The sequence below is a fragment of the Oncorhynchus kisutch genome, linkage group LG10 (assembly GCF_002021735.2).
Source record: "Oncorhynchus kisutch isolate 150728-3 linkage group LG10, Okis_V2, whole genome shotgun sequence".
Classification (NCBI taxonomy): domain Eukaryota; kingdom Metazoa; phylum Chordata; class Actinopteri; order Salmoniformes; family Salmonidae; genus Oncorhynchus; species Oncorhynchus kisutch.
Window position 1 is genome coordinate 11,279,479 of NC_034183.2, and position 18,413 is coordinate 11,297,891.

An 18,413-nucleotide genomic window follows, 5' to 3' on the forward strand; every position below is an offset into this window, starting at 1 on the left:
CTCAGTACTGAATTTGCACGACGCGGGGGGGGGGGGGGAGAGAAAGACTGGTTTCAGTGAACATTTTATTGCCCTTCAATTTGTCAAATACAGTGTTGCATTTATGACAATTCCACAGTCACATCTTTCCCTCAGAACCTTTGGCCAATTGAACATACCTAAAAAATTTGACATCCCTGCATAAAATACTCCATAACAATCACATAAAAATATATATTTTTAAATACCACAAAATGCTTTACATCCCCACAACGGCCTGCCTTCACAAGCTAATGGCTATTGAAAGACGCTCCAAACCTTACTTGAACACAGCCAGATATGTAGCACCTGTTTAGTTCATGGTAAATGGAACAACTAGCCTTGCATCAAAGAAGTCCATCAAAGGACATTCCTGGACATAAACTGGTCACTTGCATGAAGTTGTTCCTGTAACAAGTCTGGATAGACATGGCAGACAGATAAATATATTGTAAAAGCTAACCCATCACAGTAAAGTAAAATGGCCTATCAGTGTATTTTATGTATTCAGTCCACTAAGAATATTATTCATCAAGCCAAAAACAGTCATGATAGCCACAACAGACAGCATTACATCATCGTACACATGTTGATTTTGTTTCTCCCCACCAGACGCGTTCATGACACGCAGATTAAAATACCAAAATCAATTATATTCATTTGGGGAATGGCAGTGTTGCCTAGTGGTTAGAGCATTGGACTTGTAACCGAAAGGTTGCAAGTTCAAATCCCCGAGCTGACAAGGTACAAAATCTGTCGTTCTGCCCTTGAACAGGCAGTTAACCCACTGTTCCTAGGCCGTCATTGAAAATAAGAATTTGTTCTTAACTGCCTAGTAAAATAAAGGTAAAAAAAATAAAAATTTGCCAATTTGTTCTGGGAAATAAATATTGGGTTAGTTTACGCAAAAATAAATAAGGTATTTTTTTTGTGGATCATTGTAGAATTGACACATTTGAAATACAAGTCGACAATTAAAACACAAGAGCGGAAACCTAGTTAACCTCACATTCAGTGAGTTGAAAGTCACATTCAGTGAGTTGAAAGTTCTATGTTTAGCACCTGACTACGCAGACACCCGCGTGCAGTTTGGATGAAATGATTGAATAACATGCATACATTCATTTCGCAATGCTCGTGCATGGAACTTGGCAGGTCTAGTCAGCATGCTACACTCCGTAGAACAGGACACGTAACAGAAATGTAAAAGTTAGGGAAATCTCAACGGCAGTACAGTATGGTAAATGTGCACGGACATTCTAGACGTGTGATGTAATTGGCTGTATGAGTGACTGTACTAGCATGGCCGAGTGAGGCGGTTGAGGAGGACGTTTAGAGGTTTCTTGGTCACAGAGGGGTCTATGTCAACTATTAGACCCTGTCCTAACCAAAGAGAGGCTGTGTTTACACAGGCAGCACAATTTAGATTTTCTTGACACTCATTTGTCTTTTGACCAATCGGATCAGCTCTGAAAAAGATAAGAAAATAAATCAGAATTGGGCTGCCTGTGTAAACACAGCCTCAGAGACCCAGACATTGAGCTGCTGTTAATCGACTTGGCAAGCAGTGCTGTGACCAGGGGACAGAGCAGTGCTGTGACCAGGGGACAGAGCAGTGCTGTGACCAGGGGACAGAGCAGTGCTGTGACCAGGGGACAGAGCAGTGCTGTGACCAGGGGACAGAGCAGTGCTGTGACCAGGGGACAGAGCAGTGCTGTGACCAGGGGACAGAGCAGTGCTGTGACCAGGGGACAGAGCAGTGCTGTGACCAGGGGACAGAGCAGTGCTGTGACCAGGGGACAGAGCAGTGCTGTGACCAGGGGACAGAGCAGTGCTGTGACCAGGGGACAGAGCAGTGCTGTGACCAGGGGACAGAGCAGTGCTGTGACCAGGGGACAGAGCAGTGCTGTGACCAGGGGACAGAGCAGTGCTGTGACCAGGGGACAGAGCAGTGCTGTGACCAGGGGACAGAGCAGTGCTGTGACCAGGGGACAGAGCAGTGCTGTGACCAGGGGACAGAGCAGTGCTGTGACCAGGGGACAGAGCAGTGCTGTGACCAGGGGACAGAGCAGTATTGAGACTCGGGCCCCTACTCCAGAGGCCATCCCTCCTGCTGGAACACCAGCTCCACAGCCTCCTTCACATCCTGCACCATGAAGGATGGCTGGGTCAGGTTGGGGTCAAAGCGGAAGTCCCTGTGACCGTGGAAGATCCGATGCTCTGTAACAGAATGCCTGGGGTCAGGGGGCAGTTCCTGCTGGTCCTGGCTGTACACCCCCGTACACACCAGGATGGAGCTGCACCCCACAGGGAGGGGCTCCTCGCCCCCGTACGCCCCTGTAACTCCTCCCATCTCAGCACAGGTCATTTCGTGGGGGTCCTCCAGGGGTTGGCTCTGAGGCTCCCCCCCTCCGAGCTGCATCAGGGCTCGGGTGCGGTGGCAGGACTGTAGGTAGCGGTTGTAGAGGTTGGCACCGTAGATGTCTGCCATGGGGTTGTCACTGAGGGAGAGACGGCAGAGAGATAAGGGGGCTTGAGTTAGTCAAGATGGAATACACAGATTAAAACAGTATCTATGCTGGGCGGGCAGGCAGTCTCACCCGATGGTGTAAACAGTGTGTAACCCAGGCAGGCAGTCTCACCCAATGGCGTAGAGTCTCTCCACAGGTTCAGTCCAGCCCAGACTCTCAGCCTGCTGTCTGATGAGCAGCTCAGCATAGTTATAGGTCACCACACTGGGCTTTCCAATCAGAGCGTCATACTTCAGCTCACAGCCAGTCACCTTCTTATACAGACTCTCCAGACACACCAGAAACATACCGTGACCAAACCTAGCAAACAGGGATATTTACAACACACATGTTCTGTTTACAACAATTTGGCTACAAGACCTAAATTGCCTTGATGCTATGCTCTGAGTGGAAGTGCGTGTGTTCCCACCTGGGGTTCTTGGCCTCAGCCACCCACATCAGGTCCATGTTACAGGCCAGCACTGGAATGTGAGGGTACTGCAGTGTTGTCAGGGCATTCCCAGGCTTCCCATTGGTTAAGAGCACGTCCATTATTAGCTGGAGGTTGGTCTCCCATCTGACTGGCTCACCAAACAGAATGATGGCTAAAAATAATTGTTAAAGACTGTCAGTCAAAAATCAATCTTCTGCAAGTTTCAAAATATTTGTTTTATTTGTATATATTACCTTCTATCGGGGGTAAATCTTTACTTGGTGGAACCTGTAAGATAATTCAACACTGTAAACATGCTGGAGATACAAATGGTAAATACATAAGAGTTGATGGGTCATAAATGTCAAATTTAGCTCTCCATTCTCCTCTTTCATACAATTATTAATTTGTTCCTGCTGAACACAACCCAAGTCACGCCCCATCTCCTCCAACTACACCCTCACCATGTCTTTGGGTCTTCTGTTGTGATCCACCATGTCCTGAAGCGGATAGGCATCCCTCAGCATGTCTATGGTCACAACATTCTGAAATCCCAGACTTGTGTTGGATAGGTTACGGTCAAACTCAAAATAACAGAACATTAAACAGAGCAAGACAATGCAACAGATTCATAGAGGGAGAGCAGCACGACAATGATAATTTAAAAAGGATTCCTGGCATTTAAGGGAAATCTGCACTTTATACTTAAATTATTGAACTTTTAAATGAATGATATACCCATTGATTATAACTTATAAATACCTCATGAGCTTATTTCAACTGTCTTACCCCATGAGAACCCAAAATAGAGGCTTGTTTTACTCCACTGTTTGTAAACTTTGCAATTGTAAACAAACACTAAAGCCTCAAAACATGGCTTAAACTATCATTTATCATCATGGTCAGTCCTTGCATCAAAAACGATGTCTATGAATTTGAGAGTGGTTATAATTCTCCAACAACATCCCTCAGCTGTTTACTGCAAAAATGGGGGGGGCTTAGTAATTGTTTAAACTGCAGATTTCCCCTTTAAACTGTCCTACTGTTTACCAAACAGTTTAAGCCCAAATGTATACAAAGACCTCATATTTCTTGGGTTACTGAATGGCTGAGGAAAACAAATGTGTGCTGAGTTTGCTTAATAGATGTATTCAGTTTTGATCCCAGTGTACATTTTACATAGTTTGCTGTGAAAGGATATCCTTTTAGAGGACAAGAGACACTTAATCTATATAAAACATACTGCTATTCAGCACCTTTTATATTACTGAAATGTGTATATCCCTAGACATCTCCCAAGTCGTCATCCCAATTATCACTGCTGCTCTGTTACATAGGTAATCTCCCTCTCTTCAAATGTCATGGAAAGAGTCAGCCCCATGATCACTGCTCTGCCTGGAGATTAGTAAGGATACTTGTGAGCCACCTCCAGCACTGGGCCCTGGCCTGACACCAGCACACACATGTTGTGATACTGACTGAACATACGCAAAGGACTGTGGGACAGCATCACCTGGTCTGGAGACACCTGCAGGGGAAAACACAAGCAAAACAATCAGTAAAGCACAGAACCAGTCAGTGGAGGATTGCTGGGTGCACCATGACCCAGATGTCAGTGGGGGATTGCTGGGTGCACCATGACCCAGATGTCAGTGGGGGATTGCTGGGTGCACCATGACCCAGATGTCAGTGGGGGATTGCTGGGTGCACCATGACCCAGATGTCAGTGGGGGATTGCTGGTGCAACATGACCCAGATGTCAGTGGGGGATTGCTGGGTGCAACATGACCCAGATGTCAGTGGGGGATTGCTGGGTGCAACATGACCCAGATGTCAGTGGGGGATTGCTGGGTGCAACATGACCCAGATGTCAGTGGGGGATTGCTGGGTGCAACATGACCCAGATGTCAGTGGGGGATTGCTGGGTGCAACATGACCCAGATGTCAGTGGGGGATTGCTGGGTGCAACATGACCCAGATGTCAGTGGGGGATTGCTGGGTGCAACATGACCCAGATGTCAGTGGGGGATTGCTGGGTGCAACATGACCCAGATGTCAGTGGGGGATTGCTGGGTGCAACATGACCCAGATGTCAGTGGGGGATTGCTGGGTGCAACATGACCCAGATGTCAGTGGGGGATTGCTGGGTGCAACATGACCCAGATGTCAGTGGGGGATTGCTGGGTGCAACATGACCCAGATGTCAGTGGGGGATTGCTGGGTGCAACATGACCCAGATGTCAGTGGGGGATTGCTGGGTGCAACATGACCCAGATGTCAGTGGGGGATTGCTGGGTGCAACATGACCCAGATGTCAGTGGGGGATTGCTGGGTGCAACATGACCCAGATGTCAGTGGGGGATTGCTGGGTGCAACATGACCCAGATGTCAGTGGGGGATTGCTGGGTGCAACATGACCCAGATGTCAGTGGGGGATTGCTGGGTGCAACATGACCCAGATGTCAGTGGGGGATTGCTGGGTGCAACATGACCCAGATGTCAGTGGGGGATTGCTGGGTGCAACATGACCCAGATGTCAGTGGGGGATTGCTGGGTGCAACATGACCCAGATGTCAGTGGGGGATTGCTGGGTGCAACATGACCCAGATGTCAGTGGGGGATTGCTGGGTGCAACATGACCCAGATGTCAGTGGGGGATTGCTGGGTGCAACATGACCCAGATGTCAGTGGGGGATTGCTGGGTGCAACATGACCCAGATGTCAGTGGGGGATTGCTGGGTGCAACATGACCCAGATGTCAGTGGGGGATTGCTGGGTGCAACATGACCCAGATGTCAGTGGGGGATTGCTGGGTGCAACATGACCCAGATGTCAGTGGGGGATTGCTGGGTGCAACATGACCCAGATGTCAGTGGGGGATTGCTGGGTGCAACATGACCCAGATGTCAGTGGGGGATTGCTGGGTGCAACATGACCCAGATGTCAGTGGGGGATTGCTGGGTGCAACATGACCCAGATGTCAGTGGGGGATTGCTGGGTGCAACATGACCCAGATGTCAGTGGGGGATTGCTGGGTGCAACATGACCCAGATGTCAGTGGGGGATTGCTGGGTGCAACATGACCCAGATGTCAGTGGGGGATTGCTGGGTGCAACATGACCCAGATGTCAGTGGGGGATTGCTGGGTGCAACATGACCCAGATGTCAGTGGGGGATTGCTGGGTGCAACATGACCCAGATGTCAGTGGGGGATTGCTGGGTGCAACATGACCCAGATGTCAGTGGGGGATTGCTGGGTGCAACATGACCCAGATGTCAGTGGGGGATTGCTGGGTGCAACATGACCCAGATGTCAGTGGGGGATTGCTGGGTGCAACATGACCCAGATGTCAGTGGGGGATTGCTGGGTGCAACATGACCCAGATGTCAGTGGGGGATTGCTGGGTGCAACATGACCCAGATGTCAGTGGGGGATTGCTGGGTGCAACATGACCCAGATGTCAGTGGGGGATTGCTGGGTGCAACATGACCCAGATGTCAGTGGGGGATTGCTGGGTGCAACATGACCCAGATGTCAGTGGAGGATTGCTGGGTGCAACATGACCCAGATGTCAGTGGAGGATTGCTGGGTGCAACATGACCCAGATGTCAGTGGAGGATTGCTGGGTGCAACATGACCCAGATGTCAGTGGGGGATTGCTGGGTGCAACATGACCCAGATGTCAGTGGGGGATTGCTGGGTGCAACATGACCCAGATGTCAGTGGGGGATTGCTGGGTGCAACATGACCCAGATGTCAGTGGGGGATTGCTGGGTGCAACATGACCCAGATGTCAGTGGGGGATTGCTGGGTGCAACATGACCCAGATGTCAGTGGGGGATTGCTGGGTGCAACATGACCCAGATGTCAGTGGGGGATTGCTGGGTGCAACATGACCCAGATGTCAGTGGGGGATTGCTGGGTGCAACATGACCCAGATGTCAGTGGGGGATTGCTGGGTGCAACATGACCCAGATGTCAGTGGGGGATTGCTGGGTGCAACATGACCCAGATGTCAGTGGGGGATTGCTGGGTGCAACATGACCCAGATGTCAGTGGGGGATTGCTGGGTGCAACATGACCCAGATGTCAGTGGGGGATTGCTGGGTGCAACATGACCCAGATGTCAGTGGGGGATTGCTGGGTGCAACATGACCCAGATGTCAGTGGGGGATTGCTGGGTGCAACATGACCCAGATGTCAGTGGGGGATTGCTGGGTGCAACATGACCCAGATGTCAGTGGGGGATTGCTGGGTGCAACATGACCCAGATGTCAGTGGGGGATTGCTGGGTGCAACATGACCCAGATGTCAGTGGGGGATTGCTGGGTGCAACATGACCCAGATGTCAGTGGGGGATTGCTGGGTGCAACATGACCCAGATGTCAGTGGGGGATTGCTGGGTGCAACATGACCCAGATGTCAGTGGGGGATTGCTGGGTGCAACATGACCCAGATGTCAGTGGGGGATTGCTGGGTGCAACATGACCCAGATGTCAGTGGGGGATTGCTGGGTGCAACATGACCCAGATGTCAGTGGGGGATTGCTGGGTGCAACATGACCCAGATGTCAGTGGGGGATTGCTGGGTGCAACATGACCCAGATGTCAGTGGGGGATTGCTGGGTGCAACATGACCCAGATGTCAGTGGAGGATTGCTGGGTGCAACATGACCCAGATGTCAGTGGAGGATTGCTGGGTGCAACATGACCCAGATGTCAGTGGAGGATTGCTGGGTGCAACATGACCCAGATGTCAGTGGGGGATTGCTGGGTGCAACATGACCCAGATGTCAGTGGGGGATTGCTGGGTGCAACATGACCCAGATGTTAGTGGGGGATTGCTGGGTGCAACATGACCCAGATGTTAGTGGAGGATTGCTGGGTGCAACATGACCCAGATGTTAGTGGAGGATTGCTGGGTGCAACATGACCCAGATGTTAGTGGGGGATTGCTGGGTGCAACATGACCCAGATGTTACTGGAGGATTGCTGGGTGCAACATGACAATATAACCCAGATGTTAGTCCAGGATTGTTCGTTACAATATGACCAAAACGCATCGCTGACCTCCACCTCCAGAAGGCGAGACATGTCAGTATGACCCAGATTTTAGTGCAGGATTGTTTAGTGCTATATGACGCATCCCTCACCTCCACTTCCAGCAGGTGCGACAGTTGTTCAGCTTTGGTCTGCCTCATAGAGTTCCCTGCGTTGGTCACAAACACCACAGGCACTTTGTACTTCCCCTTCCTGTCCACCAAGCTCCTAAAGATCTGTTTGGCTGCAGGGATGGGTGTGCGGCCCCGCACTAGCACCCCATCGATGTCGAAGAGAAGCCCGAAGAAGTTGTGGCCCTGTGGAGACAGATTAATGGTGTGTGACGTGCAGCCTTTCTTCAGTGGACTTTGAGACAATGGTTTATGGTAATGGTCTTGCATCCTTGTATGTGTATAGGCCTTAGGCCTACATGCTGGACCAGACCACCCTCATCTTCTTTATGGTAGGCCTTAAAGTGGGTTAGTAGTGGGATTAGTCTGCAGTGACACAGCGACCAACCAAACAGTTAAACAACTCAACAGCAATGTCCTGAACTAGTCCCCTTCTGTAGAAGGGTTGTCCAAGCTATGGACAGGACAGGTACAGACAGACAGACTGCATCCTAGTGATGTGTTTACATTAACTATTTTATGTCCATGTCAACCAGCTCTTCAAGTTTCAGCCGGTTGGGAGGGGTATTTTTAGGACACAGGCTTGGCAGGGACTATGGCTAATTAACTACAGCTAAATGTAAAGGTGTCACAGGGGAAACTGTCTAGCTAATCTATCAAAGTCACCATAAACCACTATCAAAGTCACCAGATTGGAAAACTGTGCGTTTGAAACGGAGATGTGTAGCTAGCTATCTGGAATGTGAAGTGACCACACTTTGAATCCAAGTTTGATTACGGTAATTAGTTAGCCAGCTAACTATAAACGAGCCAGAATCAACAGTGAAACATTCGACTTACATTTCTGGAACTCTGTGATGAGATATACAGTTGTTTGCCTGCTCCTGCGTGACTTGACTTCAGGAGTCGCCAACCAAATTTCAAAACGTTACATCTTTGCAGTAACTCTGCCATTTCCCCTAACGTTAGCTAACAAGCTTAAGTTAGCTAAAACAATCACTACAGACAAAAAACAACAGCAGTAACGTTACACTACCAAGCACTAACTAGCTATAGGAACTACATAGCTAGCTATATCACACACAATAGAAAGTGAAAAGTGTGCCATCTCTAAACTTGATAGCATGCTGCAATATGAATAACAGATGGCCACGCGTTGGCAAGCTTGCTTTCGGTCGGTGTCAACCCATACCGCGATTGCGCACATCTCAATTTTACGGAAGTGACGTTGTCTACATCGAATTGAGCCAATGGACTTTCTTTCCTCAAATAAAGTTTCGATTTAGAGATTTTTATTGCCGTCTGTTTCTGTTCAGAGGAAACATCAAACATGTTTAATGTATCTTGTTCTCCTACTTGTGCATTTGACGTGTAAACATGCATTGTCAATCTAGTTATTACAATTAATCATAAAATACATCTTTATTGATCAAAATGAAACATCCACTCGGTCTTTCATAGCAACACACAATAGATAAATCAGTAGTGGAAAACCAGTTTGTCTAAAATGAACTTTTATGTGCACATTGTTTATCTTGTTCTGTTTGTATTTAATTACTGTATCAATGTAATAGAAAATGTAATGTCATACACACCCAGGTCTCCTTGGCCTAAAACATCATCTAAAACCTAAACAAACCAAAAAAAATCTATATCATGAGACATTTTAGATATAAGATGCAGCACATGTGCCTATCATCAGGTGTCAAAAAATAAATAAATCTAACTTAGCATGTCAAAGGGGGAATACAGGATCATGATGAGTAGGGAGTCCTAAGTTAAATTGTCCAACAACAATGCAAAATTATTCAGTTTCAAAACATTTCCTGTTGCGTGGGCAACTGAACAGTACCCTGGTCCCCAGTGGCTTTAAAAAAATCTCAGCTGTATCGGAGGTCGTTCTCCAGGCCGTAGATCTTGGCCTTCAGGGTCTTCAGCTCCCCCTGGACCTTCTTGGTCCGAGCGTTGGTCTGACGCACTTCGTGTAGGATGGCCAGGTCCTGATTCGGGCCCACGTTCAGGGTGACCTGAAACACACAGGTACCACACCCACACATGAGCCTGCACATAGCTGTTGTATGTTTACTTAGCTTCTAACACACCTCGGTACACGACATTCACCTCCTACGTACCTTGAAAAGCTGTTTCTCCACATCTTTGAGTTTCTGTCGGAGGTGTTTGATGTCGGTCTTGAAGCCCTCCACCTCCATGGCCCTCCTCTTCTCCAGGGCCTCGTACCGCTGGGTCGTCATCTGAAGACGCTTCGCCATCTTGTCCGACCGATCCTACACAAAAAGGTGCACAAAACACAGTGGAGTAAACACGCACACGCCACAATGTATAACACAAACAATAATTTAGCAAAATATACATGGTGTTAACAACCCTCCAGGCAAGCTTCAATGCCATACAACTCTCCTTCCGTGGCCTCCAATTGCTCTTAAATACAAGTAAAACTAAATGCATGCTCTTCAACCGATCGCTACCTGCACCTACCCGCCTGTCCAACATCACTACTCTGGACGGCTCTGACTTAGAATACGTGGACAACTACAAATACTTAGGTGTCTGGTTAGACTGTAAACTCTCCTTCCAGACCCATATCAAACATCTCCAATCCAAAGTTAAATCTAGAATTGGCTTCCTATTTCGCAACAAAGCATCCTTCACTCATGCTGCCAAACATACCCTTGTAAAACTGACCATCCTACCAATCCTCGACTTTGGCGATGTCATTTACAAAATAGCCTCCAATACCCTACTCAACAAATTGGATGCAGTCTATCACAGTGCAATCCGTTTTATCACCAAAGCCCCATATACTACTCACCATTGCGACCTGTACGCTCTCGTTGGCTGGCCCTCGCTTCATACTCGTCGCCAAACCCACTGGCTCCATGTCATCTACAAGACCCTGCTAGGTAAAGTCCCCCCTTATCTCAGCTCGCTGGTCACCATAGCATCTCCCACCTGTAGCACACGCTCCAGCAGGTATATCTCTCTAGTCACCCCCAAAACCAATTCCTTCTTTGGCCGCCTCTCCTTCCAGTTCTCTGCTGCCAATGACTGGAACGAACTACAAAAATCTCTGAAACTGGAAACACTTATCTCCCTCACTAGCTTTAAGCACCAACTGTCAGAGCAGCTCACAGATTACTGCACCTGTACATAGCCCACCTATAATTTAGCCCAAACAACTACCTCTTTCCCAACTGTATTTAATTTTAATTTATTTATTTATTTTGCTCCTTTGCACCCCATTATTTTTTTATTTCTACTTTGCACATTCTTCCATTGCAAAACTACCATTCCAGTATTTTACTTGCTATATTGTATTTACTTTGCCATCATGGCCTTTTTTGCCTTTACCTCCCTTCTCACCTCATTTGCTCACATTGTATATAGACTTGTTTATACTGCATTATTGACTGTATGTTTGTTTTTACTCCATGTGTAACTCTGTGTCGTTTTATCTGTCGAACTGCTTTGCTTTATCTTGGCCAGGTCGCAATTGTAAATGAGAACTTGTTCTCAACTTGCCTACCTGGTTAAATAAAGGTAAAATAAAAAAATAAATAAATATCATGTAAGGATTCGTGGTCACACACCTTGAAAATCTCCCTGCCCATGTCCCCCTCCTCTCTGATCTGAGCCAGGTCTGTCTCCAGGGTAACACACTGCTCCCTGTACATCTCAGCCAGGCGGTGGGCCTGCTTCAGCTCTTCCTGCATTGTCTGGGGCCACAGGAAATAGCAGGACACAACAACACCACAGGAAATCTATTTTAGAATAAGGCTGTAACATAACAAAATGTGGAAAAAGTCAAGAGGTCTTAATAATTTCCAAAGGCACTGTATATACACAGTGCATTCGAAAAGTATCTAGACCCCTTCCATTTTCCCACATTTTGTTATGTTACAGCCTTATTCTAAAATGGATTAAATAAAATCTCTCACTCTACCTCATAATAACAAAGCGAAAACAGGTTATACATTTTTGCAAATGTATTACAAATAAAAAAACTAATACCTTTACATAAGTATTCAGACCCTTTGCTAGGAGACTCGAAATTGAGATCAGCTGCATCCTGTTTCCATTGATCATCCTTGAGATGTTTCTACAACTTGATTGGAGTCCATCTGTAGTAAATTCAATTGATTGGACATGATTTGGAAAGGCACACACCTGTCTATATAAGGTCCCATAGTTGACAGTGCATGTCAGTTCAAACGCCAAGCCATAAGGTAGAAGGAATTGTCCGTAGAACGCCGAGACAGGATTGTGTTGAGGCAAAGATCTGGGGAACGGTACCAAAACATTGCTACAGCATTGAAGGTCCCCAAGAACACATTGGCCTCCATCATTCTTAAATGGAAGAAGTTTGAAACCACCAAGACTCTTCCTAGCTCTGGATGCCTGGCCAAACTGAGAAATCGGAGAAGAAGGACCTTGGTTAGGGAGGTAACCAAGAATTCGATGGTCACTCAGAGGCTCTGTAGGCTATGGGCTCTCCAACCCTGTTCCAGGAGTCTTGTTACACTAGGCTCTCCAACCCTGTTCCAGGGGTCTTGTTTCACTAGGCTCTATAAGCCATGGACTCTCCAACCCTGTTCCAGGGGTCTTGGGCCTATAGGCTAGGTTATATTAGTTGTGATACAAAATTTATCAAAACATATAGGCCCATGGGCTAGGCTTCATGATGCAGGCGACTATGATATGAAAAAGTCACAAAATGCATGCTCTGTTTCTTGCCTTTGACTGCACACATTGGGAATCATTAACAAGTGATAATATTCTCACCCGTCAGACTATTCTAAATGTAATGTTGTCTTTACATAGACTAAATCATGTGTGTGACATGATATAGAATGGGCTATTCTCGTCATCCGATTGAAGGGAGCTTTTCGAGCGGTTCATTTTCATGCCAGCCAGGTAGGTAGGGTACTCCGGTTGTAAAGCAACGCAATGTGCTTAATATTAGGAATGTTGAGAAATAAATATAGTAGGCCCAGCCTATAGAAAGCTGATGGGGTATTCCTCTTTTTAATAGAGACCATTAAAACCGTTTTCTCACGCAATTGCAAAGCATATAGAAATGTTGTGCAACATGGGCATACAATAACACTTATTTCATTCCATGAAACAACCAGCTACGAGGAGCTGGCTCTCAGTGGGCAACAGGTGATCCTATTCCGCTCAAACTTGTGAAGTGATTTTTGACTGCATTTGCATTGATTTTAGAGAGACAATAGAGCCCTGAGTACCAGGCCATTAGCAAGTTTGGTAGGCTACTAACAACCATCAGCGGCATCAGAGCACCGTTTTGGAGAAGCCTAGTTACCGTGACTCAATGGTCATGTGGAATTTGACTGCGGTCATAAATATGGTCACCGTAACAGCCCGAGGCACAACAACGCTTTTAACACCACTTGTTAATGTAAAATAAAAAACGTTATTTGAGGTGTTGGATGGGACATGATCCCAATGATGTAAGACCTCTGATCTGAAGCATGTGTACTACTACACACCCTGAGCTCTTCCCTGTGGACGTGCTGTGTGTCAGGCTGGGGCTGGGTTAGAAGCAGGGCCATGCTGCTGCCGTGTCCTCTGGATCCTGGTCCCGGCTGCTCCCTCCCATGACCATCACTGGCTTTCCTCAGACGGTCCTGGGTTGAGTCCAGCTCTCGCAGCAGCCGGTCCTTCTCCACCATCCAGCCCTTCTCGTGGGCCCGCGTCTCAAACTTCAGCTGTAGGAAGTCCCTGGTGCTCTCGTACAGCAGGTTCTGGGTCCGGTCCAGCCTGGGAGGAAGAGTAGAGAGGGACAAGGAGCGGAACAGAGAGGAAGGGAGAGAACATGTATTCAGGATAGGGGTATGTGAACTAGGATAGGCATTTGACATTTTGACTGTTGGGAGTACTCCGACGATTTTTACTCAGGCCCGCATTGGGAGAAAAAAAACATGCGCATTTATCTATATCCCAACAACACCTAATTTAACATAACCATTACAGGATAACAAATCCAAATTGCCCCATATACAGTGAGTATGCCAAACATAAATAACACATTCCTAATATTATGTTGCACCCCCTCTTCAGCCTGAATTTGTTGGGGCAGGACTCTACAAGCTGTCAAAAGGTGATTAAACTTTTGTATAGGCATTTACAGTGCCTTCAGAAACTATTCATATCCCTGGACTTATTCCACATTTTGTTATGTTACACCCTGAATTCAAAATGGATTAGATACATTTTCCTCCCATCTACACACAATAAAAATAACCCATAATGACAAAGTGAAAACATGTTTTAAAAATACAGAATGATCTCATTTAAATTTGCTAACATTTCAAAAAAATATTTTCACTGTCAATATGGGGTACTGTGTGTAGATGGTTGAGAAACTGTATTTAATCCATTTTGAATTCAGGCTTTAACAACAAAAATTGGAATAAGTCGAGCTAGGAATACTTTCTGAACACACTGTATTTCTGTACGCCTAACGGGCGCTTGTGTATGTAAAGGAATGGGTCGGAACACAATTGATTGAGTGAGTGAGACACAGTGGGGAAAGGTAGTTTAGGGAGAAGAACTATGTGATAATTGGCTTGGTTCTTTTTTTTTGTGCCTCGCAAATGCACATGAACAAATGGAACACTAAAATCAAAGCAAATGAAAGTTGTCTTCGAGTCCTAATTCGATCTCTGGTTGATGATAGAGTTTTGACGTCAGTTGGAGTACTCATGTCCATCCCTGATGTGAACCCACTGACAGTGAGAGTAGTGATGCAATCCTGGCCTCTGGTTGAGACAGCTCTCTCTAAATATCATTTGGTGGTACAGTATGTGGGGTGGAGGAATATGAAATGTAGTAGTGATATGAAGAGTGCAGTAGAGTATAGTAGGTCGTTTGCATACTTGTCAGTGAGTACGGTGATGCGGTCCTGGTCTCTCTGGTGCTGGACCTGTCCCTCCTCCACGTGGATCCTCCTGTCCTCCAGCAGAGACTCCACCTGCTCTTTGGACAAACGAGTCTGCTCCTCCATCTGAGCCTGCAGCGCCTCCACCTGCACATTACACCAGTTCAATAGTTTTCAAGGAGCTAAATGAGTTGCTTTTGAGAGTGTGTGTGTCGTACTACCTGTAGTAGTAAGGTCTGGTTGTCTCTTCTGTACTGCTCTGGGCTTCCTCCATTCACCACTCCTTCTGATCTGGATGTCCGGCTTCCCTCTGCTCAGACAGAAGCAAGGCTAAGTGGCACAGTCAGGGGAATATTGCACTCCCAAGACAGATTATTCCACATTTCCGTAAACTGATTTGTGCTCAGAGCACACTGTAATCCTACTTCCTAAATTTGATTTTAGTAGCTCCCCCCTTAGGCTTAGGTTTATCTTACATAGGGAAGATCTTTCAACTCTTAGGTAGAGCAAATTGTTACGAGATAATAAATCAAATCAAATGCAGAGCCAGTCCTGGCCTTTTGGGGCCTTAGGCAACATTTTGTTGAGAGGCCCCCTTACACATTTTTCCCATGGGACTGAGAGAAGATTTTGCTATTTTATAACAAATGTTATGGTATTCTACTAGTTTCTGCATTGGTCAGAGAGAAAATGTGCAGTTTTACAGCTAATTTCCTGCAATTCTACACATTGTGCCATGTTGATATTATATCTGAGTGAGAGTGAATAACAAAATCAAATGGGGGCCCCCTGGAGGTCAGGGTCCCTAAGCACGTGCCCTGGATGCCCGGTCTGTAATTCGACCATGATTACTATAAGTTTAGATAGCTGGCTCGACTAATTTACCAATCTAAAACATTTTAGTTGACATGAACTTATTGAGTGATTGTCAGTGACTGACATGAGAGAAAAGCTGCTGATGCACCACCACATTTTGAAATTGCACCTTGTGTTTTCTACTATTCCAACTCTCAAAAGTAAGTTGAGACCCCGATGGTCGCCTATATCGCTTATGCCTGGGGTCGGCCCTGATCAAATGCCATCTTGAATGATTTTACTTGTAAACCTGCAATATCTCAAACCAACAGATACATCTAAATATGTATACCCCTAAAATATAATTATCAAATCACAAAAACAGAGAATTTTCTTCAACCTTTTGCAGATCCAGTTCTTGACTTTGCCATCTTCCGATGATCCAGAATTCTGGGCTCTAGTTCCTTCTGGGCTATGCTAACCTACAGCACAGTAGACAGACAGGCAATAGTCATGCAAGTTGCCAATCCCTTTCCGAAGTCATGTAATGTCAAATAAGACAATGGAGCAGAATTAAGTTTCCTGAAGTGAACCCTGACCTTGTGTGGAGGGTCACGGTGGAAGTAGGTGATCTCCCCAGTGTCTGGCCCCACCAGGGCTAACAGGTGCTGGATTTTCTTCCTGTCCTCCAGCTCTCTGAACACAAAGACAATAGAAAACCTGTATTTTTCATGTAATTTATTTATTTATTTAACCTTTATTTAAGGTTAACTTAAATAACTGCCTGTTCAGGGGCAGAACGACAGATTCGTACCTTGTCAGCTCGGGTGTTTGAACTTGCAACCTTCCGGTTACTAATCCAACGCTCTAACCACTAGGCTACCCTGCCGCCCCAAAGGTCAATAGCAATTGTAAAGTGTAATTGTGAATCAAATGAGGGCTCACCTGATCTTGAGTCTGTCATTCTCTGCGTACAGACGCAGCGCCTGTTCCCTCTCCTGGAAGAGGTACACCTGCATGTCACTCAAAGCCTTCTGCAGCTCAGATATCTCCCCTTCACGCTGTCGCACCTCCCACTGCAGCTTGTGCTGGGAGGGCAGGGAGAGACAGGGAGATTAGCACACACCCATCAGTTGCTGTCTGCATGCGTGCACTCCCCACACCCACAGTTCACCTGGTCCTCTGTGGTGCCTCTGTACTTCTCCAGCATCTGCATCAGGTCATCGTGTTCTCCATCAAACTGGGCGATCTTCCCCCTGTAGAACTCCAGCAGCTCTCTGGAGGGGCGCAGGTAGGCCAGGCGCTCAGTGATGGGGGGCAGGGGAGAGTCCTCCACCCCAGGGGTGTGGTCTGTCTGCCTGGAAGGGAAGACAACCCAGAAGGGAGGACATTATCCCACTAAGCTAACAAAGATAAAAACCAATCTAGGAACAATTCCTTAGAGTCAGATTAGAGTAGGAGCCGTAGGGAGATTAGACTCAATAATGAGATTAGACACAATAGATTTGGTCACTACAATTACGTAATCTGATAGAGGAAACAATTAAACAACACAATAGGTAGCCATTACTTACCTGTCTTTTGTTGGAGGTGACTCCATCATGTTGACCTGAAACACATTTATTGTTCAATTTGAGACACAGTTAGATGATTGTTATGATATGCGTAGAAGCCCGGGAGGTTTTTAGATAGGGCATCCCGAGTGGCGCAGCGGTCTAAAGCACTACGTTTCATTTTACGAGGCGTCACTGCGGTCCCTGGTTCTAATCCAGGCTGCGTCGTGATTGGTAGTCCCATTGGACAGCGTACAATTGGCCGAGCGTTGTCCGGGTTTGACCGACATTGTAAATACGAATTTCTTCTTAATTTACTTGCCTAGTTAAATAAAGGTTCAATACAAAAAGTATAGCAGTTATCTGTTGTTGTGACTTGTGCCATGATACTGGGTTTTCAGTTGCCCACATGATCTCTCGAAACAATGTAATTCCCAAATTGAGTAATATCAGGTGCATGGCCGCTCTCCTACCCGTCGTTGCTAAGCGCCTGTGTGGCAAAAGACGCGGGGAGTTTGAAACTGCTAACGTAGCTGACTGGTTCCACTTGTGCTAGCTAGGTGGCGATCTGTGTCTATTAACTGTATTTATGAAATATCATAGTTTGCTAGTTCGTTCTATCAAAGTGAGCTGCCAGCTAGAACAACGGTGCACTCACTTCACAAACAAGTCTCAAAAACATTCGCCAGTCAAATTTGCTTGCGTAAGACAGCTACACAGATGGATAACAGTACAAAATGTTTGAGTGCCATATCCGATGGCAGTATTTCAACAATGATTCTAAATCTGTATTAAATATTGACATTCGTTTTCCCTTTACCTTTCACTGTTTCATGAATCTTCAAACTGTCTGCCTCTTTAGATCCCGGAAGTTTTCAAAGTCTTTCTTCGCAGAAAAAAAAGTGCAGAGTGATTCGAGTAGCGAAGCTCTACCGCCACCTACTGTTTTATGTAGTGAATTGAAACACTGTGTGACCGTCTGGACTTCTGCACCAACTTCTGCACTGTTTCACG

At 46.5% G+C, this 18,413-nt stretch overlaps 3 protein-coding genes across 4 annotated transcripts; 1 reads left to right on the top strand and 2 right to left on the bottom strand.

Moving 5' to 3' along the window:
- Nucleotides 1-47: 47 nt before the first annotated feature.
- On the bottom strand, nt 48-9,332 carry hdhd5 (haloacid dehalogenase like hydrolase domain containing 5). Its single transcript, XM_020492297.2, has 8 exons — nt 8,973-9,332; nt 8,115-8,318; nt 4,377-4,489; nt 3,426-3,519; nt 3,216-3,249; nt 2,959-3,133; nt 2,661-2,849; nt 48-2,519 (listed from the first exon to the last, which is right to left on the bottom strand). The coding sequence occupies exons 1-8, from the start codon at nt 9,084-9,086 to the stop codon at nt 2,108-2,110; spliced, it is 1,335 nt and encodes a 444-aa protein (XP_020347886.1). The 5' UTR covers nt 9,087-9,332; the 3' UTR covers nt 48-2,107.
- LOC116375762 (cadmium metallothionein-like) lies at nt 1,263-2,096 on the top strand. The gene is made up of 2 exons (XM_031832843.1): nt 1,263-1,283; nt 1,587-2,096. Exons 1-2 carry the CDS (start codon nt 1,263-1,265, stop codon nt 2,094-2,096), a joined length of 531 nt encoding a protein of 176 aa, XP_031688703.1.
- Nucleotides 9,333-9,407: 75 nt separating the features above from the next.
- On the bottom strand, nt 9,408-18,319 carry ccdc77 (coiled-coil domain containing 77). 2 transcript variants are annotated; one of them, XM_020492296.2, is made up of 12 exons: nt 18,220-18,319; nt 17,421-17,455; nt 17,021-17,204; nt 16,792-16,934; nt 16,446-16,542; nt 16,247-16,328; nt 15,273-15,361; nt 15,050-15,198; nt 13,661-13,931; nt 11,741-11,866; nt 10,265-10,417; nt 9,408-10,159 (listed from the first exon to the last, which is right to left on the bottom strand). In XM_020492296.2, exons 2-12 carry the CDS (start codon nt 17,447-17,449, stop codon nt 10,013-10,015), a joined length of 1,470 nt encoding a protein of 489 aa, XP_020347885.1. In that variant the 5' UTR covers nt 17,450-17,455; nt 18,220-18,319; the 3' UTR covers nt 9,408-10,012. The 2 variants fall into 2 exon arrangements, with proteins under 2 accessions (XP_020347885.1, XP_031688956.1); XM_031833096.1 differs by having other exon boundaries at nt 18,058-18,229.
- Between the last annotated feature and the right edge of the window lie 94 nt (nt 18,320-18,413).

Excerpts from the sequence above, each read along its gene's own strand:
- LOC116375762 (XM_031832843.1), top strand. The coding sequence starts at position 1,263 with ATGTGCACGGACATTCTAGAC. Across the intron at positions 1,284-1,586 it reads TGTGCACGGACATTCTAGAC|TGCTGTGACCAGGGGACAGA; the intron begins GTGTGATGTAAT and ends CTTGGCAAGCAG.
- hdhd5 (XM_020492297.2), bottom strand. The coding sequence starts at position 9,086 with ATGGCAGAGTTACTGCAAAGATGTAACGTTTTGAAATTTGGTTGGCGA. Across the intron at positions 3,520-4,376 it reads GTGCTGGAGGTGGCTCACAA|TCTGGGATTTCAGAATGTTG; the intron begins GTATCCTTACTA and ends ATCCAACACAAG. Across the intron at positions 2,520-2,660 it reads GAGAGACTCTACGCCATTGG|TGACAACCCCATGGCAGACA; the intron begins GTGAGACTGCCT and ends TCTCTCCCTCAG.
- ccdc77 (XM_031833096.1), bottom strand. The coding sequence starts at position 18,081 with ATGTTTTTGAGACTTGTTTGTGAA. Across the intron at positions 15,362-16,246 it reads AAGAACTGGATCTGCAAAAG|AGGGAAGCCGGACATCCAGA; the intron begins GTTGAAGAAAAT and ends CTGTCTGAGCAG. Across the intron at positions 13,932-15,049 it reads ATCACCGTACTCACTGACAA|GCTGGACCGGACCCAGAACC; the intron begins GTATGCAAACGA and ends TCTTCCTCCCAG.